Source organism: Epinephelus moara, chromosome 18 (genome assembly GCF_006386435.1).
Source record: "Epinephelus moara isolate mb chromosome 18, YSFRI_EMoa_1.0, whole genome shotgun sequence".
In the NCBI taxonomy this organism is placed as follows: domain Eukaryota; kingdom Metazoa; phylum Chordata; class Actinopteri; order Perciformes; family Serranidae; genus Epinephelus; species Epinephelus moara.
The window spans coordinates 29950833-29974679 of NC_065523.1; the positions used below are offsets into that span (position 1 = coordinate 29950833).

General features: G+C 42.0%; 1 protein-coding gene across 4 annotated transcripts in view; it reads left to right on the forward strand.

The window, feature by feature from the left end:
* The window catches only part of cacna1ha (calcium channel, voltage-dependent, T type, alpha 1H subunit a), a 164714-nt gene that overhangs the window by 132256 nt on the left and 8611 nt on the right, over positions 1–23847 (forward strand). For 3 of the 4 annotated variants that reach the window (XM_050068566.1, XM_050068569.1, XM_050068567.1), the window contains exons 21-36: positions 28–151; positions 449–517; positions 1647–1831; positions 1932–2058; positions 2572–2697; positions 4084–4173; positions 5209–5422; positions 9667–9818; positions 10614–10723; positions 12158–12291; positions 12918–12988; positions 16346–16424; positions 19763–19884; positions 21308–21466; positions 21623–21763; positions 21973–22141. In XM_050068566.1, the coding sequence (XP_049924523.1) occupies positions 28–151; positions 449–517; positions 1647–1831; positions 1932–2058; positions 2572–2697; positions 4084–4173; positions 5209–5422; positions 9667–9818; positions 10614–10723; positions 12158–12291; positions 12918–12988; positions 16346–16424; positions 19763–19884; positions 21308–21466; positions 21623–21763; positions 21973–22141 (2072 nt within the window). The remainder of the gene's footprint in view (positions 1–27; positions 152–448; positions 518–1646; positions 1832–1931; positions 2059–2571; positions 2698–4083; positions 4174–5208; positions 5423–9666; positions 9819–10613; positions 10724–12157; positions 12292–12917; positions 12989–16345; positions 16425–19762; positions 19885–21307; positions 21467–21622; positions 21764–21972; positions 22142–23847) is intronic. The other variant, XM_050068568.1, reaches the window with a different exon arrangement.

Consider the following 23847-nt stretch of genomic DNA (forward strand, 5'->3'; position numbering starts at 1 on the left):
TGTGTGTGTGTGTGTGTGTGTGTTTAGAATTCGTGGGTGGTGCCAAAGTGTGATCTCTCACAAATTGTTCGACCATGTGGTTCTGGTTTTCATCTTCCTCAACTGCATCACCATTGCCCTGGAAAGACCTGATATACAGCCTCACAGCACGGTAAGACACACGTGTACACACACACACACACAACACACACACACATACACAGAGTGTCCTGTCCCTACTGTAGAAGTATCTATTTAAACTATTCACTGATTTTCACTGGTTACACAGTGCTAAAATGGAGGCTTTGGAGATGATATACTACAGTAGACAAACTGTAGACGCACAGGTAGAAACTTATGTATATTTTAATGTGTAAAACTGGTACTTGGTCCACTCAGAGAACATGTGCTGTCCAGTCCTCAGCATTGTCTCTCTATGCCTTTATATTGATCTCACTCTCTCCTTTAGGAGCGAAAGTTTCTGAGTGTGTCCAACTACGTTTTCACTGTGATCTTCCTGGCAGAGATGGCCATTAAGGTAAATAATACTCTTTTCTTATCATCAGTGTGGGAAACTGTCGTCCCTCCAAAAATGATCCCATATGTCATTTCTAGAAGCAGTGTATCATGACCCATATTTCAGTGAATTGTTAGTTGGTGTCCTTTAGTGGCCATATTAAGTATGACCGAAGTAAAAGAGGAAGCCAGGTGACATACTTTAAAGCAGGAGAGGAAGCCCAGGTGGATGGATGGGTCAAACAAACACAGGACTTTGACCAAGTAGACCACTGTTTATGTCCCGTGTAAAACCAAAAGTCAATGTTTGAGTTATTGACCTAACGTACGTAACATTTTTACGTCACATACGTCATGTACGTAACAAACATCCTTACGTTATCCCAAACCATGAGCCAAGTAGTTTATTTGCTTAAACCCAATGACTGTGTATAAAAAATGGACATCGCCCCCTGGTGGCTGGCTACATAAAGGGTCATAAACCCCGCCCCCTCCGTTTTAGCAGATTCGACATTGGCCGAACTAAAAAAATCAATGTACACGTCAAATACCTTCTTTTTAACCAAAGCGGGTTTCTGTCATTTTAGGTAGTTCTTATCATGCTCATTTATATGATAAATTTACTTTTAGTTAGTTATTTGATGCTATAAAAGGTGTGTGACATCATGATTGACAGCTGTCTGTGTTTGTGATTAATGGCGCTCCCTGCAATTGGGTTGGACAGTTGTATGGGTGGCAACTCAATACCACGGCTCCACTTTCCAGTCGCTACTTTGCATACACTGGCTCCAAAATTGCAAGATGGCAGCGCCTGTAGACAGGATATTTTAGCTTCATTTTTGTACAGTGGGAGCAAATGAAGATGTATTTTCCATTTTAATAAATAGTCTATGCTTAAACCTAACTGTGGCCCTGTCACAATGGTAATCACATGTTTAAAATACGTCTTTAATGGTCATATATGTGGTTTCTGTGTCAGTGTCCTGCCACCGGTAGGGGCGCTAATTTAAGAAACACTCCTGTGAGTTGTATGAAAGTGTGGGAACAAACAACCTATGTGGTCGAATGGGTTGACTTTGATTTTGCATCAAATTATAGCTCTAATTTACAGCTGAAGAAATGTTCTGATAATTCCATAATGGTTTCTCCAGGTTATCGCTCTCGGTTTCTGCTTCGGGAAGCAGACATACCTCCAGTCCAGCTGGAATGTTCTAGATGGTTTGTTGGTGTTTGTGTCTCTGGTCGACATCCTGGTCTCTCTCGCCTATACTGGCGGGAACAGGATCCTGGGCATCCTCAGAGTCCTGCGCCTGCTACGAACACTACGCCCACTGAGGTACACAGTGTATTTGTGTGTGTATGAAGGTATGGATGCATATTACTATGCCTGTATGTACTTTATTTCATATTTCTACCACTACTACTTGTGTTTGCAGGGTGATTAGCCGAGCCCCGGGATTGAAGCTGGTTGTGGAGACGCTCATCACCTCTCTCAGACCCATCGGGAACATTGTCCTTATCTGCTGCGCCTTCTTCATTGTGTTTGGCATCTTGGGGGTGCAGGTAGTTTGCATTCCCACACAGTAACACACACAAACTGGTGCTTGCCTTAAACAAGCAGACTTGTAAGCTAGGTAAAGGTCCAATGCACATGCTGCACTGATGATACCGCTCTGTCATTTGCTTTTTCTAAGTGTGAGGACCAAACCTTTTACCCTTTGAAGCTTAAATGTCAGTCTCGTTGAGCAGCTGCATATGTGATTGTGGCTTGAAGGGGGATTGGAAGTGTCTTGAATATCCAATGGGCAATTGTTCCTTAAGTGTGAGAATTTTTAAAGAATGACAATTAGGTTAAGTATGGAAAAAGGACAACATGACCCCTAGGCCAGCTTTTAGCCGAGCACTTAGGGAAAACCTTTGATAAGAATGCGCTCTATGAAACATCCATTTATTGCTGGCATTAATAGTTGGGTGTTTAAAAAGCCATAAGCTCCGGTAATTGAGATAATGTGTAAATGACAGCCAAATAGCCCTGCAGACCTCTTTCTCTCTGTCTCTGCCTTTCTCACTCTCTAGCTGTTCAAAGGGAAGTTCTACCACTGTGAAGGTCTGGACACGAAAAACATCACCAACAAGTCTGACTGTCTGCAGGCCAATTACCGCTGGATACGAAGAAAGTACAACTTTGACAACCTGATTCAGGTATGGATTAGACTGGGGGTGAAAAGGGAGAGAGGGGGAAGGAAGGGAGGGGATTAGTTTTAAGGCCAACAATATCTACAAAAACATGAACTAGCTTAAAGCTACTTATAAAATGCCACTTTTTATCGCAGCCTGCAGTGCAACAGTGCTGGGGTTAATACACTGGTGGCTTAGGTTCTTCACAGAGAGCTATAAGGACAGGAATGGTACAGTATGAAATGGGTGTGTCATGATACTAGGAATTTAGCTGTGGATACCAATGCCAGTAAAATTCCACAATTTGCAATCCCCAATTTGACCCATTTTTTAATTAAATGGTCTTGTATTTAATTTTCTCCTTTTACTAATTTCTTCCAAATTTTTGGAGTCTGTTCTTCTTCCATCGCTCATTGCCGTCTTCCCGTGTTTTTCAAAGATATCAAGTCAGTTTTCTCAGGTTTCAAAGAGTTAAAGCACAACACAACATTAAAACTTGACCCCTCCTCCCTTCACTGCTTGTATGTACACTGCAAGCTACTGTGCTGTTGTAAGAACGTTACATTTGTCGTAATGGAAAAGCCAATACTTTAGCAAGCTAACTAAGCTAACAGCCAACACCTACCTGTCCAATAGAAAACAGGCCAGCTCCCCGTGAAAGCTGACCCCAGATTCACTGGAAATAAGCTTGTTCACTTGGTGCTTTGCCTCCATAGCTTTCTCTTGGGTGCATTCTTCTATCAGTCCTTTCGCTAGTTTCACTAGTCCTGACCTCACTTGCACGCTGTAAATGGCTGGGGGCTACATACCCAAACACAAACACACCAAAATAATAAGAAAATACAGGCAGAGTCTCTGCAGATAAACACACCTACACACACTTCTAGTAGGTCATAAGTGATGACTGAGAGGAATGACTTCTATATAAGTCTATACATCGTCTTTTCTTTTTTTTTTGGAATATCCTGCATAGTGTACCTTTAACACAAGTTGCCTCACTAAGTAACCACTGTCCCACTTACACAGTGATATATATTTTATTACATTTGACAGAGTTGGGTTGTCTCATATTCCAGTATTAGACACTTAAATTAAACATTAAGAACTGCAGACGGCAGTTTGAATCACTTTTAAAATTGTTATCTATTATTTATGTAATAGAATGGGATCGTTTCTTATTTATTAGATCTACATTACATTTAAAATATTTTAGATTTTGTTTTATTGAAAATGAATATGAACTGAATATTCACCTTCCTCTGACAGCCAGTAATTATAATCAGGAGTAAACATGACATGGTAAATTGCACAAGTTGCAGTGTTCATACTGTAACAAGTCTCAAGGAGCGATACTATTAGGATGAAGTAAAACCCTGTGTTTTGACGTATTTCTCTGTGTTTCCTGTCCAGGCTCTGATGTCTTTGTTTGTGCTGTCCTGTAAGGACGGCTGGGTCAACATCATGTATGACGGGCTGGATGCAGTAGGAGTGGACCAACAGGTAATGGTGTGAGGAGTGCTCCCAGCCATTCTGCTGAACTCATATCAAATGAGATGATGGCTCGGTTTCAGCCACGCTATAGCCACACTCCTCTCTTCTCGGTCATTATACAGCACATTACTGTATGCGTCACTTAACAAGATAATATAGAAAGTCATTTTCAAAAAACTGTGTTTCATGCTGCTTATTTTATTGTAAGTCTGCTCCCGGCTCAGTGCACACAGTGTGCAGTAGTGCTTATAAAACTTAAAATATAGAATTAAATATCAGATCTAATTCAGCATCATCTGTAGCACAACTGTACTGTAAATAGGCTTGATATATATTAACTGAAACGCATGCTAGAGAACAGCAGCACAGTTTGCAATTTGTTGTATTTTAGCAGTGCACTGAAAGCAGCAGAGTTCACTTTAATATCTGTTTATTATTGCAAGTAATATCCTTCTTGCAATACTCAACAATGTTGTCGCATATTTTCTCCATATCATGCAGCCCTAGTAGCCCTGTCATCTCCACTGGGAACTTTGATGTGCAAATACCTGCCCTAAAAACATATGATTTGGAATACAAAGTGAAAAGGAGACAGGGGGAATTTCTTTAACAAATTAAGCAAAGTTAAATGTCAGCGCTGCGGTGTAGTAATAACAGATTCTAAGCAAAGGCAAAGCTCAAAAGGTGAGTTTAAAGCAGGCGCTTCAAAGCTTGAATTGACGAGGCTGTCCACAGATCCAAGACTGCCTGTGGTGTAATGTGCTGAAATAGTGAGTCTCTAAATAGTCAGTTATATTCTGGTTTAGCCCGCGTTATCCAAGGATTTTAGAGAATCCACATTGTTGTATTTGCTGCACGTGATCACATACTGTGAAGCTTTGCACTGGTACTGGGGCATTTGGGATTTGTGTCACTCGCCTGTTCGAACCAGGTCAGAAGCACAAAGAGCAAAGCATAGCTGTCGTCTGGGCTTTTTGTGTCTCACATACACACGTGAACATAAACTATTGAAACGCGTAATCCTCTTTGCTCTTCTCTTCTCAGCCTGTAAGGAACCACAACCCCTGGATGCTGCTCTACTTCATCTCCTTCCTGCTCATCGTCAGCTTCTTCGTCCTCAACATGTTCGTCGGCGTCGTGGTGGAGAACTTCCACAAGTGCCGGCAGGACCAGGAAGAAGAGGAGGCTCGCTTACGGGAAGAGAAGAGGCTCAAAATGATAGAGAAAAAGCGCAGGAGTAAGGAGAATGAAGGGGCTGGTCGGTAGTCTATTTTTCTGAGCACTGCCTGCTTTCAGAGCCTGAACAAAAAAAAAAAAAAGAAAAGGGAATGACAGAGAGAGAAAACAGAGAAATTATTCAGACTGAAACATGAAAAAAAAGAGGGAGAGTTTGAAAGACTGGCTAGCTCACGTAAACAGTGATTTATCACTGACAGAAGGCGTAGGCTACGCCAGTCTGATGCATGGAGATGCATGACTGCAGCCCTCCCCTAACACTCCCCTAACACTGCATGAAAAACTTTGGAAACCGGGCCAACCTAACCAACCTCTCAACTGTACGTTTGTATTAATGCATCTAAAATTTGTATGCTCACTCTTAAAACAGTCAAACTGCCACCACTGCAGCAACAATGCAAGACTCAGCGTTTCATTTTTTTAAATGCTTAAATCCTCTAACGCCAGATCCTGTTTTAATCCCATTACTAATAAATAATGAGAACGTATAATAGCTGTAATAAGTTGCCATTTTTTACAGACTTTTGAAGACAATCCTTGCAGCACCTCCTGCATGTTAAGCTGATCAAGGTCGCTGCTTTCCTCCATGTGTCTCAGGAAGTTTTGCTAGCATAATTTTGACAAGTAAAATGCCCCTTTCCCTTCCTCCGGGTGCATGTACAACCCCAACCCTGCGGCGTCTCTCGACATGCGTAGAAGAAGGACATTTCCTGTAAACGTGCTTTGACTGGCAGACTCAGAAACATAGCAGGCGTTTTGGCTGCTATACCTGCAAGAACCTTGGGTAACAGAGCTGTTAGAAGATGTTTAGTTTGTTAGATATGGAGGATTTCTCGTTACAGCTTGAAGAAAACACAAGCAAATGCTGGCCGAAGCATCAGAAACACACCACGTATTGCAAAAACAAGTCGACATGCTTGCTTTACAAGGCAGCATTTTGTCAGGACTTGTTCTTTTCTTGTGGTAATATGTTGAGCTGAAGAAAAGCCACAAAGAAATTGGTAGAAGCACATGGTTCTTATTGGCTGGAATATCAAAGAGCACCACTGTTTGGCTACAACACAAAATTATACCCAACTATCCAATACATCAATCACAGAACTAACACTAGAAGGCAGTATATGGTGTGAGCAGAGTTGCACTCTCTTCATCCTGCATTGGTAACACCTCTCACTGGTCTAAAACTGCTGAAGGTCCAGACAAATGTCATCTAATCAGCTGTTTCAGATAAAAAGCTCCTCACTTCATGGTTTGGCTTCGCAATCTGCTTTTTAATCCATCAAAACACGAAGAAGAGAAGATGAAAACAAAAAAAGTTTTAGACTATTGAGACTCTCTGAGGGGTTAAAAATGATTGTAGTGATGTCATTGAAGAGTGGCTCCAGTGCATGTTCAACATCACAGTCACGAGCTACAACTTTGAAATTGGGTACTTGAACAGTGAAGCAATATGGAAAGAAAAGCAATGTTATTTAAAGAGTGAATACCCAGAAACATGTACATCATTAATCAGCCTGTTTGTGAAAAATTGTGTTGTTGAACGTACCCTGCGCAGCCCCTCTCAACCATAGACATTACGCTTAACATCAGGCATGTAAGCATGCAGTAGACAGAAAGGGCATGGTGTACTTGGGAGGGGGACATAAACATGCACGTATCAGAAATGCAATCATCAAATGTCATAAATGGACATGTGAGTACACAGTCTATCAAAATGGTAACCTAGTTAGATATGTTTACACGATTTTAGATGCTTTAAAATGAACACTTCGCCCCCAGAATGACCATTTGTATATCAATTACTCACCTCTGTTCCTCTGAAATCATGAAGACAACTTGAAGAATCCAAAAACAAATGGTGTGTCTCAAATCACATACTTCCGTTAGTACACTTCTATGCAGTATACTGTGCGTACTATGTACTCATTGGCATAGTGTGCAAATTTCGACAGGGTAGTGTTGTCTCAAACCAAACACGGCCGTTGTGCACTCACCGGAAATGACGAACGCAAATTAGCTGGTTAACAAACTAGTATTAGCATTTGCGTTATCGTTCGCGGTACCAAATCATTACAGACTGCTAAATTAACCCAATAAACATACTACTGGCTTATATCTGACAACAGTATAGTGGCCGCCATTTCCAGTTTGAAAAGTGGTCCCTCCCCTTCCGCTACGTAGCCAAGATGGCGACCACTGAGTGAGAGAAGTGTCCATAGCTCCACACTCAACTTTTGACCGTTTTGAGTGCACCATCCGGGTACTCATAGTGCACTGCATTTTTCCATACTTAGTGTGAACGCACTTATGCACTCAAAATATTGAGTGTAAGTACAGATGTACGAGATTTGAGACACAGCATAAGAAAATTCTATTTGAATTGAAGTCATAGGGGTCCAGATTTAACAACATTTAAATGATATTTAAACATCCTTTTTACAAACTCTCCCTCAACTCATGCAGCATAATCCAAGTCTCACTCATCGAGTTGTATGCTCAGTACTTCCCAAACAGACGGCCCTTTCCGATGGGGAACTGAACTGACAGTAAAATGTATCCATGCTCTCTCTTTAAGATCAGACTCCATTGACAAATACAGTAATTTAACCTCTCTGAACAGAGATAGGGTGAGGAGCTTGGACATCCGGAGGGAGCTCAGAGTAGAGCTGCTGCTCCTTCACGTCAGAGGGGGTCAGTTGAGGTGGTTCGGACATCTGATCATGATGCCTCCTGGGCGCCTCCTGTTAAAGGTGTTCCGAGCACGTGCCACTGGTAGGAGGCCCCGGGGCAGACCCAGAACACACTGGAGGGATTACATATCTCATCTGGCCTGGGAATGCCTTGGGGTTCCCCAGGAGGAGCTGGAAAGCATTGCTGGCAAGAGGGACGTCTGGGGTGCTTTGCTTGAACTGCTACCCCCGCAACTCAGCCCTGGATAAGCTGTTGAAAATGAATGGATGTAGCTCTTGTGTTCAGCGAGGTAAAAATTACTGTTTTTGTCAATGGAGCATAGATAAGTTTCAGTTTCTGTTTAGTTTCCGGTCGGAAAGAGCTGTCTGTTAGGGAAGCACGGAGCATACGACCGGATAAATGAGACTTGGATTATACTGCACGAGTTTTGTGAGAGTTAATAATCAGATGTTTTGATAGAGTTTTGCTGTTGTTGGACACGAACCCTTATGACTTCAGTTCATCAAGAACTTTCTCAATTTTAGGATTCTTTGTTCATTCTAGAGGCATGCAAGAAAGTCAAAGTTTTCTTCACAAATTCAACGTAACACAGGATGAGTATTTCACATACAAATGGTGATTTTCGGGGGTGAAGATTTCCTTTAATGAACGCCATCTATTGCTCATTTTTGTCCACCTCTGAACTTTCTTCATGATTAGAGCTACACTCTAAGGCTGTTTATTATTCAAAGGCTGTAATGCATCTCACAGCTCCTTTCTAAGGAAAAAATGTAGACAGTGTAGTCTGGATTTTAATGGAGACTTCCTATTTAGGTCAGAGTACATAGCAAGACCTCTCAGCTCTGACAAGAATATGATTATTAGAGGGATAATGAATCTTAAAATAATGCTCCCATGAAAGGAGCACTCTGAAATGCTACTTCTTTTAGTCCAGTGCAGGGTAGGTCAGGGATCTGTTGATGATGCCTTGTCTCAAATCAAATATTTCTTACCGAACACAAAACCAGGTGACTTTGTATAGCCATTTGAGCTAGCGAACTGCAGTTAGTGTTTACATTTGATAAAACCTGTTTGAAGATTAAGAAATTAATAATATAGCCCAGCTGTGACTCTCATGTCCTCTTTTATTTGAACATACCATACAGGCAGTGGTGTGCACAGACTGTGTGGGAGCAGGGGCGATAATGAACAAAGGGGCCACCACAACAATGATCAGGGTCACAATTAGGTCTCATCACATTAGAGTAGCACTTGTGATGCCAGTTGGGCACCCAGGCTGCTCAAGGGCTCCTCTGAAGTGATGAGAGGGCAAAAATAGAAGGACGCCATTTAGGCACAAGCATATCTTGGTTGAATTAAAGTATAAGAAGGGGACTTTTGCAGCTTCAGCAAAAAAGCCGTGGTGGTTCCACTTCCTTAGCCCCTGCACTTTCCTGTTCACACCACTGGACACATTATCATTCCAGCTTCAGAGCACAGCTACTCACGGTGCCTTCTTTCTGTCTGTCCCTGTCGTGATATTCGTCTCTCCTTGTGCCGTCTCTGCATATATTTGTTTGTATGTATGTGTTTCAGAGGCCAAGCAGAGGCCTTACTATGCCGACTACTCTCCCCTGCGTCTGTCCATCCACACACTGTGCACCAGCCACTACCTGGACCTCTTTATCACCTTCATCATCTGCATCAACGTCTTCACCATGAGCATCGAGCACTACAATCAGCCGCAGGTAATGTTTCACCTACACACATAAACTTTGAAGTTTACCCGGAGATAAAGGTACCAAAAAGCAGTTGTAAACTGGTTTCTGGCTGCCAATACACCTGGCACCTCGGGAGACTTTCATTTAAATTTCTTTTAACGCAGCAAGAGGGCATTTTTGCTTTGCACACTGTAAAATAATATGTCTAGCTGTCCTCTAATGATGACTGAAGTGCTGGCTAGCTTTAGCGAAGTGACAACATGCTGTAAATCTGCTGTATTTTGGATTTTCTGTCCAAAGCGGCAAGTGTGTTGGCAAGGGACTCTGACTCCAAAAATAACGTGACTGTGTTGACCTAGCGTCAATTTAACATTCGTTGTCAGATGAAACAACTCCATAGTCATAAACTAAGGTTGGCAGATTTTTTCTACTGAAAATGCCAGCGTGTTTATTTTCTCAAACAAAAGTTGTTGATGTATTTTTGGAGAGACACCAGAGTCCTTCTTGAGAGCAGTGATAAATGTTTTGGCTTCCGAGAAGCTGTTGCTCTTCTATACTCTAATTGGAGTTTACTTTGTTCCACAAATAAACTTCGACTTGAATTTTATTTGCCCTCGAGCTGCATTAAAACTTTAAAACATTTATTTAAACTGTTTCTACCTATAGTAAAAACTGTTAATCGCTTTCAGAATATGTTAAAAATAAATTATAAAGAATCATTGAATGTTGCTGCAGAAAATGAATCTGCATCTAGTCTGAGAGAGATATTATGAAATAATTATCTGCCTGCTTGTGTGTGTTTGCGTATCTTTGTGTGTTCAGTATTTAGAGGAGGTCCTGAAGTACTGTAACTACGTGTTTACCTGCATCTTCATCGTCGAGGCCCTGCTCAAACTCGCAGCATTCGGCATACACAGGTTCTTCAAAGACAGGTAACACAATAAGATGAAATTATGCACAATGCCCAATGCTGTAAAGTGTAAATAGTTATCATTTATGTGTGTCATTATTTCCTAATAACAACACATGTGGTGTGAAATAATAACTCCTGCTCCTTGAGTTCATGTATAGCTCTCATAATTTATACTTAGGTGGCATTTTGTTCTCAGTACACTGAGTTAAGGGACTGGGTGGTGAGTGTGTTCATCTGTCTCAGGGTGCCCTGGTGGAGACTTATCAGGTGTAAACATCAGTGTTTCCCCTGCCTTCGAGATTAGTGGGTGGGCTACCCATTAATCTAAATAGCCTGCCCACTAATCACAATCAGCAGCCAGGCAGCAGCATTACTTCTTCCCCTTCATCTCCTCTTGTACGCCTGTTCTAACATTATTGTGCAGAATAAAAAGAAAATACAGGTTTGCACTCACCATCATCAACTAATGACTACCCACAAGCATAAGGCCACATCCACAATAACAGTCTTCAAAAGGCAGTTTAAAGGGATAGTGCACCCAAAAATGAAAATTCAGCCATTATCTACTCACCCATATGCCGAGGGAGGCTCTGGTGAAGTTTTAGAGTCCTCACATCCCTTGCGGAGATCCAAGGGGAGAGTGGGTAGCAACACAACTCCACCTAATGCAGGCTGACAGCGCCCCAGATTCAAACGTCCAAAAACACATAATTGAAACCACAAAATATCTCCATACTGCTCGTCTATAGTGATCCAAGTGTCCTGAAGCTCTGACATAAAAAGTTGTTTGGAAAAATGTCTCACGGTCTCGCTCAAGCGCACACACGTAAGCACAGTGAGAGGCAGTTTGATCTACAGACTACAATGAGGCTAAAACAGAGTTCAAATGACGTGTTTCCAAACAACTTGTTATGTCGGGGCTTGACGAGGACAACAGGTTTTAAGTAGAATGAAGTATAAGGTCAAGTAAACCCAAAATGTGACGTCCTCATATGAGGACACAGGGTCTCAGGAGGATATCACAAAATATAAATGCTATAATGCTTTGGCTTATGAGTCAAATGTCGAGTTTGTTAGAGCCCAGTTGGAAAGCGAACATGGGTGTCTGTGTCATCATTTTTAAAAGTCTCGGTTTCCACTCATCCAGACTAAAATGCAACCCTGGAGTTTCCAAACTAAAACGGGTCAGCAGGAGGTTTTCAAGGAGCTTTTGGTGGCTCCAAAAACACTGGAGAAGTCTGGATGCTACGTGTAAACATAGCAATAGTAATGCATTTTAAAACAAAAGGTATTAGTGTGGATGTAGACTAAGAAATGATACGGAAAACTCTAAATTATCCAACAGGAAAGTCTGTACTTTGTAACACTAAACAGGAGTAACAACAGACAATGACTCTTTTTTTTTTTTTTATGCCTAAAATAATGAAACATGTTTATATGTGTGTGTGTTTAGGTGGAATCAGCTGGATATAGCTATAGTGGCGCTGTCCATCATGGGCATCACCTTGGAGGAGCTGAAAATGAGCGCAGCACTGCCCATAAATCCCACCATCATCAGAATCATGAGAGTACTCAGAATAGCACGAGGTAGGAACACATACTCACAGGTAAAGGTAGCACGCACATCCCAAAAACTTAATGCTGGGTGCTGGACCAAAAGGTAAGTATGAAATAAAAGATAAAGTCCGCACACCAGAAGCTGCTCCTTGAAAATTTATTTAGACATAACGTTTTTATTTTTATTTTTTTAACGTTATTTTTATTTTTATTTAGACAGACGAAGGGCAGGAGCTCGAAACGTTAAAATAACGTCTAAATAAATTTTCAAGGAGCAGCTTCTGGTGTGCGGACTTTAATTTTTATTTCAGGAACACATACTCACACACACTCCAATCTATATCTGTTTATGTTGTGTACAATTACAGAACATATAGTGATTGGTTCTGTCAGTCTGTGACTCATCATAACAGACTCTCATCTTAAACATCATTGACTTCATCAACACTGCATTTTTAAATTTTATATTCTTGTAAATTCAGCCTTAAAAGTAATATGTAACAGATGCCTCGTGGCTTCTTTAAATAAATACAGCACAAATGTGAGAGCCTCCCTGCTGCACTAGTATCGTGCTGTGACATTGTAAATTCTTCAGCAAATGGGCCGACTGACAGCAACAGCTAGCTGTTTAAGACTGTTCCTGTGTCTCTGTGCAGTGCTGAAACTTCTGAAGATGGCCACAGGGATGCGATCTCTGCTGGATACTGTCATGCAAGCGCTGCCGCAGGTAAACACTGACTCTGTGGGGTCTCGAACACAAAAGAATGGTTTCATATTGTGGTTTATTTATGATGTTTTTTTTTACAAATGTGGGGTGACTATGAAGGTTTTGCTTGGAATAGAGAGCTCTCTGAAAGATTTATGCTTGTTGCTGAATATTTAACTTAGGTCGTATCCGTCTACATAACAAAATTTCTCTTCTGACCTTATAAATGTCTCATTCTGTACATTCCCTGCCCCTCCTCTCGCAGCTGAACTCTGCAGTCCTTGATAATAATTGCCAAACGCATCACATAGGATCCATGTTTGTTGCAGTCACAAAAACCCAAAGGAAATGAAGTATTTAGCAGCGTCTTACCTTTTGAAGCTATTAAAACACCTCTTAGAGTCTGACTGTACAGCAGACTTTCTCTCTGATATTACTCTGTGTGCTTTTTTTGTCGACACACTCCTTTTAAAGGATGTCCACGGGATATTGCGGGGAGTATCTCAGGTCTCTCTCTCCAGCTGCCTGGCACAGTTCTTAGAGGCAAAGAGCAACTGCACCAAGGATTGTGATACACATGCAGTGACAGACTCATGCGTTCTTCTACTTTCTAAATGTCAAGTGTGCAGATATAAGCATCAGGGGACAGAGTGCACATGAACAGATTTTTAAGAGAGCGTATATAAGACAGCATGCTGGGAGCTGTGGAGGTAGTAGCAGATGTAGTCATCAGAAATGCACAGGGTTTTCCCAGAGACCCTTGGCGATGATGACGATGACGATGTTTTTTGTAGAGCTCTGATTTTTGTTTTGATAGAAAATGTCAAAGCTTTCTGTGATTTCTTACTGTTTTAGTATGTTGTATCCAGTTAAAGGGCCTGTACGCAACATTTCGGAACATTAATATAGCAGCAAACAACTATTTACTATGTTAAGATATAGTGGAGTAATGGCATCCTGAGCAAACACAGAAGTCACGCTACCTGTGTGTGTTGTAATCCCAGCTTCTCTGCTGTCTGTTGTGGTAGACGGTCCAGCTGCGTGTGCAAGGCCCAGACACACCAAACCAACATGAAAGAATTAGTGGCGACGAAGCACGGCTGTTTTCTGTTATTATTATTATATATATGTTATTTCTGCTACAGAGCTCGACGTTGAACAAAATAATCTCTTCTAATATATTCGTTTTGATCCCAAGGCGCCTTGACTTTAGTTCAGTCAGGAACACTTTAGTCAAAGAAAACTTTATTTCCATTTGCAGTATTATATTTGGTGGTATGGCTCTGTTCTGGGGCCTCCCTGCCTTTCCTTGGGCCTACGTAGAAAGCCTAATGCGGAGAGAGCACACCTCTCTGCCCTTCCACGTGCGAACGAGGAAAGCCTGAGGCAGAAAGAGCAAACCTCCCTGCCCTTCCATGCGCCTACATAGAAGCCTAAGGCAGGGAGAGCAGCAGCAAAGACCCCCCGGGAACAGAACAGAGCAGCATCAATGACAAACAGAAATGACATTGATAAGTCAGACACAGCATGAAAAGGAGGAGCTGGGGTGGAGGTGGGTTGCAAAGCAGCTTGCAGAGGAAGCAGCAACAGTAGGCAGGCCAGAGCAGTTTAAATAGGGCGCTCTGAATTAGATGTGCCAATTGTTTGCATAAAACGGAATCACATGATCTATCAGCTGACTCCCTTCCATCAATCAGCTGCTCCATCAGTTGATTGGGCTGTTTGAGATCAGCTGATGTAGCTGGGATGTGAGCTGAGCTTCACATTGTGTCCTGCCTGAACGCTATGCTCAATTTGTTTGTTTTCCCTACTTGCATTTCTCTTCTCGTGCAATGAACTACTAATCGGTGGTGTCTCTCACCGACGGGCTCTGACGTCTCTGATGCCACTCCAACATGCTGAATTGGGTGAAAAAAAGCTGACAAGTGCTGAGTATTTCCAACGGTGTGGGACATCCTGCAAAAATTAGGGCAATAGATGCTCACAGACAGCCGACATTTGACTGATGGCTTGGTGTGTCAGGGTCTTTAGTGCATGTAAGTTCCGTGTGTGTGTCCCGCTATGCTCATCAGAGCATGTGAGCGGAGCGGAGCGGGTGAAAATTTTCGCTCCTCGCTCGCAGACCTGTCACTTTGCACCACTCGTCTGCTCCGCTTGGTTCTGCGCATTCTTCGCTCCGCTCCACTCCATCATAAATTTTATCCCGCTCCACTCCGCTCAAAAAAACTGCATCGTACTACCCTAACCTGTAATCGTCTATTCACAAATAAAACATGAGCTTGGCAGATTCTCCGGGGGAAGCCCTCTCCCCTCTCCCCGCAGTTAGGGACCGTTCTACACGGTACTGCTGTCGGCAGGGTGGAAATAAGTCAAAGTGTAGAGGAGACAGACCGGGTTAAGCGGCCGACCTCCGGGGAAGCCCTGTCACCTCTCCCCGCAGTTAGGGACCGCTCTCCAAGGTACCGCTGCTTCTCTTCTCAGTTTCTTTTCTGAAATACACAGTAAACTCCATAGTTTTGAAAGAAAATAGTGTGGGTGTGCGCAGGTGCAAAGATGCATTCTGGGTGGGGCATGAGCGACCGGAGCGAAAGGCTCCGCTCCACCTTTTTAAAAAAATAGCCGCTCCTCGCTCAACACAAAATCCTTCCACTCCGCTCCAGCTCCGCTCCAGCTCCGCTCACATGCTCTGATGCTCATACGGTGGTTACCGCTGATACCCTTAGCTTTGTCAGCACTGTTGCTGTTGTCAGCACTGTTCATGCTGATAGCACTATTAGCAACTTAATTGAGCTCACTTGCTCAGCCACCTCCATGTTGGGAACCATGTCCAGACAACCAGAATCAGACTCTGAATCATAGCTACTCTCTGAATATCCTATAGACAGTTCATCAGTGTAGTCATCCTTTGTGGAAAATCAAACTAAATTCGGGTAGCATGCAAATGCAGGTTTTCAGTTTAAAAACAAAATAAAAAGGAAAAGGGCTCATGACCTGTTTTCTCTGCCTCGCTAAAATGAGGCACAAAGACGTTAAAGCTTTGAATATACCTGCCAGCGAGAAAATAATTGCCACTCAACCCGCAGTGTGAGAAATGCAGGATCCCAGTTTGAATAGGAGCAGTGTCAATGAGGATGTCAACGTGCAAGCTAATGTGTGTCATCCTGGTATTTACATTATATCTCAAATGGCAAAAAGTTCACTTCAGTGTAAAACAATTTCGGAAATAATGCTATTTCCATTCGTAATGCATGGTTAGATTAGTGTCAGATGAAGACGATATAAATCCTGATGTTTTTAGTTCCCTGCAGCTTTAAACAAGAACTATTTACACTGGTGTTTGATGTGCAGAGGGAGATCTGACATGTGTATGTCTTCCAGGTGGGAAATCTCGGCCTCCTCTTCATGCTGCTCTTCTTCATCTACGCTGCACTGGGAGTGGAGCTCTTTGGCAAACTGGGTCAGTAACACTACTGGCAACGAAAAAACACATACACACATGTACCGCGGTGCTGAAGCTGCAGCAGAGAAGGTTTTTGAATCCAGTCATTACTACCACAGTCACGACTTCCAGCACATTTCCCCGCCTGAGCTGTCTCTGTTGAATCCTCACTCTCTTCCCCCATCTGTCTCCCCGTCTCCCTTCCTCTCCGTCGCTCTCACATCAGAGACCTGTTCCTAACAAGGAAAGATCACATTTGCATGATCACGTTTATTTACGTACCGCTTCCTCAATAGGCCGGCTCCATCCAGCTCATTTTTCTCTGGGAGCGCAACAATGTGTGAGGGAAGAGGATTAGCTGAAAAAGGCATCTGGGAGGACAAAATGAAAACAACTTGGTGATGAAGAGGTTACTCCCTGTGAAATGTTATTATGCTGCCGCCACACTGGGAAAATGAAAGCATGTCTGTTTTCCAGTTTTGTAAAGTAAAAACCCTGCTCCATTTTTTGCCTTTGTCAAGCTTCTGACAAAAGCTTTTGGATGCGCCTTCTTCTCCCTGTGTGCGCCTCACTTTAGAAGCTCTTTCAAGGCTTACAAAGCTGAAGGAGTGATTATATTTTGGTACATGTCTATAGAGAAGTTTGGTGAAGAATATTCCAGCGCAGCTCGGTGAGGATCAGGAAAGTATTACTTGACATTTAGCTCCATGATAATGAGCTGAACCAATGTTTTGCCTACTCACCACTGAAAATTACAGTATGTTGGGCCTGACAGTGAATATAAAGCATGATGGTAATAAAAGCCTCCACTTGAAGACATTTTAGGATTTGGTGTGCGTGTACATGTTAATATTGTAATATTTAACCCCGCTTCCGCTCCGCACAGTGTTGTGAAATAACTGGCCAGCAATAAGCGGCCTAATTGGCTCATGAAATCTTTCTGCCCTCAGGCAATAACAAAGACATCGCAAGATCTGGAATTCCTTTGGGAGACCTAAGACATTGTCACTACTGCATGTTGGCAGTCTGGTCTCTGTGGCCGCGGTGTCTGCGGAAGGCTGATCAGATAAGAGAAGGTCATATGAAAAGGAAATATGAAAGGGGATGGAATGGGGGCTTGAATGTTAATGCTCACGGCTTTGGATTCAAGCTGCTGAGCCAACAGGAGGTATTTTGAGCGTAGCTGGCATTGAATAGATTTTTATTTTGAATTCAAATCTAAATCAAATGATTGATCTCTTGAAACATAATGCCCACATTAATCCCCATCCTCTTGCCACTGCGCCATGACTCAGACTTGGGGAGAAGTTATTTCTACACACTACACTAGAATATATAGGTTAAATATTGTTTTGTGTCTTAAAGTGCGCAAGGCTTAGTGGAATTTAGTGGCATCTAGCAGAGATGATTGCAGATGGCACCCAGCTGAAACTTAGATTTCCTTCAGTGTTCATTGTTCAGGAGGTTTTTATCAGGAACTGAATTATCCGCAGAGGTCTCTTCCTCTCAAAAACAAATGGAACAGGTGATTAAAACCAGTAAAAACACTGTCTAAAGCAGTGTCACGTCACAAATCAGTGTTTCTCTGATGCTATTCGGCACATCACAGACAGGCTGCTAGCCCAGAGTCTGATAATCTGTGCTCATCTTTATTCCGATCCAGACATTTAAGAGGTTTATACCAGGAGCAGAATTATCCACAGAGGTCTCCTGTCCAGAACAAATGGACTCTGTGATTTAAACCGGTAAAAACACTGAATTAATCAATTTCACGTTAAAAGATCTCCAACACTGCTGGTCGAGGAGGGGCTGCTAACTACAGTGGCTGATGCGACAATGCGAATGGTGCTTTCTAGAGTTGCTGTTTGCTTTGTCTATTCTGGGGTACTGTAGAAACATGGTGGTGCAACATGGCGATCTTTGTAGATGAGGACCGGCTCCCTATGTTAAAATAAATGGCTCATTCTAAGGTAACGAAAACACAATTATTCCTTTTTTTTTAAGTGATTATACACTATACACTGAACTTAAACCACTACAGTTGACCCCACTGTGTCATGACACATACTGCCACCCACTGGCCAGGTGTTGTAAGTGCAACACAAATTTCTCAAAACCAATATGGCCAACGGAATGCAACAAATGTGCAGCTCAGGATGATTTTAAATTGTTGTTCTTGAATATTTTATTTTTGACAATGTTTTTGAAGAGAATGTTAATTGAAAAAACATTCAGTTAAATGGGGAGGTGTGTGTGGGGGCCTGAAGAGCCAAGAGCCAGAGTTGAGTCAGGGAGGGAGAGACAGGAGGGATAAATGAGGGCAGTTTGGAGAAATTTTCCCCAAGGGTTTTCTACCAAAGAGGGATCTCTTGGTACAGGTAAGGAAAAAATTGGTGGTTTGGGTAAAAATGATTGGATTTCGGTCTGAAACAGCTTTTGGGTGAAAGCCTACAAGGAAAACTTCTCCTATGTGTGACAGAGTGGAGAGGCTGAGGAGTCAGGAGCAAGATTCAACGCTTTTGCATCACATTAAATAGTATTAGAAAATGTTAAAATATGTGAACACACAAGTTTCAAAGCATTAAAAAATATATATCAGTTATTTCATTGTTTTATATTTCTATAGTTGAAAACTTAAACACATGCTGTCCACCCGAGTGTACATAAAAAAAAATGCATGTTAAAAAAAACCTTCAAATTCTGTTTTCTTAAGACAAAAATCTTGACAGGGGTATTTATAATTCATGCATGAAAGATTTAAATTCCATTTCCGCCAGTATATTCCCCTACATCTTACACACTGAATGTCTAATGAGCTCACTGTTTACACGCGTGTGGAAAAAAAGCTTTGTAAGTCAAGTTTTATTCCATTTATTTTTATGGAAAGTTGCCATATCCACTTCCTCAGAGCTGCACACCTCTCGCTTATCTCCTGGCGGTTGATCCTGAGAATAAGAAACAAGGTAGACAATACTCCGAGGACCGTCTCGTGTCTCTCCATCTCCCTGCTAATGTGACCCAGGGCTTGAAACAAAGACAGCTATCTTCTGGTGGCTGTTTTGTTTTTGTAAACAGGCTCCTATGGGTTTTCTGTCAAATTGACCCTGAGACTGATCGAGACCTTGTTCTCCTCTCCTCTGCCACGTCCACAGGGACACGCCGCTTAGCAGCTGTTTGTGTGTTCGGTGCACACTGCGTTCATACAACAGGACTGAAGCATTAGGACTTTCTGAATGGCACACTGACACTTATATAATCATTCATGCTCACTTTTACCCCTGTTATCTTTTCTTTTTTAACAATCACGTCTATAGTGTGGTGTAACTAACGTCTGCCTGTGTCTGTGTGTTGATCAGAGTGCAATGACAACAACCCGTGTGAGGGTCTGAGTCGCCATGCAACCTTTGAGAACTTTGGGATGGCCTTCCTCACACTGTTCCGAGTGTCCACTGGAGACAACTGGAATGGGATTATGAAAGTATGAACACACACACACACACACACACACCACACACACACAAATGATGACTAGATTATCCCATAACCGCAGCAGAGAGAGCAATGACCTCCAAAACCAATTATGAAATAATAAAGTGGCTTAGAGCTGAGCAATGTCAACCCGTCTCACATCTTCATTTTTACTTTATTAAAAATGTCATAAAGATACAATCATTAATCATCCATAACAGACTCAGACGATATATTTAAACAGGCCAGCAGACTTTTTTTTAGTGTTAAACTATAATAATATAAATTACCACCATACTTATGTTGATTTTTCATGACCTAATGTTGAATGTCTGTGGATTTTTATCATTTGAGGAAAGACGTTTTTTCATATTCCCCCCTTTTTTTTTTTTTTTTACACACCAATCTGTACACCAAAGAGTTTCTTTTATTTTTATGGCTGACATGGCTGCCTTTGTGCATGGAATAACACACGTCACAAGGAGTGCACGTATGTTTGGCTGCTTTTTGGTTTCATTCCAGAAGAAAAAAGTACATGTACAATAGCAGTGCCCTAATGTTACATCCTTAATGTTGAGGCAAGACAAAACTCAGAGAGGAGTCATCCTTAAGTGTTAACCAAGGGGATATCAAACAGGGTAAACACAAGTTTAATCTGATAGGAGTGGTGGAGAGGAAGTAACCAGATGCACCAGATGGTTTGTTACACAGAACTGTCTCAGAAGACGTCATTGGAAACTGTTTGGAAAGGGGCAGGCACGTTCCAAAAATACTGGCAGGTAACTGGGTGAACCATCTGTCTAACAGCGTCTATCATGGGCCAGTCAGGAGAAGTCAGTGTCGCTCATTGCTCTTCCTCCCAGTTCTGATGCTATTGCAGCATGTAACCTCTGTAGGAGCTGCTATTGTTGTTTTAGAACAAACAGTCACCTCTTCATGTCGTCACATACATCTAAATCACACCCATGACCGCCAGTAGCTCCTCACAGGACGCTGTTTGATCATAACCTTGAATCCTGACATCATCATGAAACTGGTTTGTTATCAATCACTTCTATCACTTTAGCAAGCTGCAGATTCCCCTCATACAGCAGCAGCAGCAGCAGCAGCAGCACTTGCTGATGTAAATAGTGTACGTGAGTAAAGAAAGTAACAGCAGCTGCATTTTCAGCACATGCTCTGCTGCCCTACATCGCCCCCATTGTCCTTGTTTCTCCCTCAGTTCTTCCAAATGTCAGATTTTCTAACCCTCTAAATGAAGCTCCGTATCGTATAACCGACAGTTTAGATTTTAAAGATTTGTGATGTAGCCTCGGGTGTATTTGACACAGTTGTTCAGCTGTGCATATCCAGTTGTAATGACAGGTTATGTGTATGTGTGTGCACTCCTCCTCTCCCTCTCTCTTCTTACATCTTTCTCTGTGTCTTTTAAGGACACGTTAAGGGAGTGTCATCCAGAAGACCGCCACTGTCTAACCTACCTGCCCGTGGTCTCTCCGATTTACTTTGTCACGTTCGTGCTCATGGCCCAGTTTGTTCTGGTCAATGTGGTGGTGGCTGTTTTGATGAAACATCTGGAGGAAAGCAACAAGGTACAGTAACTTGAAAGGCTAAGAAAATGCACAGACATACACAGACACATCAGGTCAATGTGTACATGTGTGACTTTTTGTAGATAGCCCAAGGTATAGACACACGTTGGTTTTATGCCACTCATGTATTGTTACTGTCAATATCTCCTGTTGCAGGAGGCTAAAGAGGACGCAGAGATGGATGCAGAGATCGCCTTGGAAATGGCACTGGAGAGGCAACGTAAAACAAGCACAACCTCCAGCAACAGTTCAGCAGGAGGGACCTACGTTGGGCCGTGTCCAAATTCACCTGGAGAGGTAGGAAGGACATTACCTTACTCACTAATCAGTCAGGATACTTGACTTACCCTGAAACTGTAAAGGTAATTAGGGATGTAGCGCTGGCTATGTGTGATACATGTTTCTGAATATGTCTCTCTATTTAACGACTTTATAATGAAACAGTATGTGCAGCAATAGGCAGTATCATCAGTGCCAGACTCTGTGGTCTCTGTCTCCCCCTGTAGGAAGAAGAGGTGCACTACGGCGACCAGGACCTGCTGTCGTTAAGGAAGATGTCTGTATCCAGGATGCACTCTCTGCCTAACGACAGCTACATGTTCAGACCTGTGCGGCCAGCCAGCGCCCCCTATCCTTTGGAGGAGGTGGAGCTCAGTCCCCAGCACCAGCATTCAGGTAACTTATCTGAGAAGAGGAATTACTTCATCTGTTCAGGATTTAAATATATTAGATATGAAATCTGCCTCTTCTATCTGCTTCTCATCTTTACCTTAGACGGCCACTGATATTGTTTTAGCAGACACAGACGCTAATCATATTCAATAAACATCACATGGACTAAGATTGTTCTGTGATGTATGCATGCACTCAGTCTAGTTTTTTTGTACATGTTTTACCAGAGGATGTTTTGTAAAATAGTGGTGTCTAATAATCTTGTTTCAGATGGATGAAAATTATTTGCATGAAACAAAAAATTGAAGATAAACCAAACTAATTAACTAAACTACAGCCACAGTTGGTTAATTCCATGATTTAACGTCAAAGAAGCACTGAAGTTTCAAGTATATGGTTTGTATGGAGTCTTGGTTCCCCAGTAGTAAGTGTATTTCAGTCAGTAGAGACTTGTTCTGAAAGAAAATAATATTTTTTTTAACACATAAGTGAACAAGTGATCAATGTGAAAAGTCTTTGGCGATTAGACCCCATCAAGATGGGATACTAGAGGTTTCTTACCCTCACTTCCGGCTTGGGTTTTTACAAAGACAAATTAGGAGCATTATAAACTGCTGAGAACACTAATCTAAGCACTGACAAGCACTGTTTTATCTGCAGTCAGATTCTAATGGCATGTTGTGGCCAGGCTGTGGACAGACCCAGCTCTGTCCCAAGGTACTGACTGTAGTGGATGAGCTGATACATGTGAATCCCCGCAACCTTCACACAGGCTCATCTGCTCAGCTGTGGAATGGCTGGATACTCGATGAGAATGACGGTTGACCTCATGGCCACGCTGCAAAACCACAATACTATATACGTTAAAAAATGTAATCATCTCATTTGATAGATTTGGAATCAAGTGGCTTTACAGCTTGGCCTGAAAGTACCAACTGAAAATGAACTAACTCTGACTTTACTGCTGTTTTTTTTAACCTTGTTTTACTGTGATTGCGTCTGAACTCACAGGTGGACTGGACCTGTGTGTGCAGAATGCCTAAGACCCTGGTTACACAGTCTCACAGCAGTTATTCAACACAGATTGAATTTAAAATGGAGTTGCTTCCACTTCATTGTTTTGCAATCACACTTGTATTTAGAGTCGACTTTGGACTTGATCGCCATGATGCATTACAGTGCTATATGATGATCTAAATACAGTCACATAGAAGTGATAATGTAACCAGGGTCTAATGCAGAATATTACTTTCAGTAAACCGGCCTTGTATTGAGTTTCTCCTCGACGATCAGCTCAGTGCTGCAACTTCTCTGATAACTTTTCTGTTTGGATGAACAACCTACCCTGTGTGTTGAAGATTTTTTTTTTAGAAAACACTTTATTTTGATTGCAGATTTGAGGCAGTTGTGAATAAATCATTTCTTGTTGCTCAAATCTAAATATTCTCTCAAAATAAAGTGTTAGTGGTGTTATACTTTTGTAATAACTGCTCACATGTATTCATTTTAAAATGTTCCAAAGTAGGGATGCACCAATTGTGAAATTCTGGGCTGATACCAATGTTTAGAATTACAGTTGGGCTAATAGCTGATACCAGTGTTTTGTTGTTTATTTAGTTTTTGTTATTTATTCTAACTATTTCATTATAAAATATAACTGAGCTGTTTTAAAGTCATTCAGCTCCTCATTACACTCATTTTGAATGAGC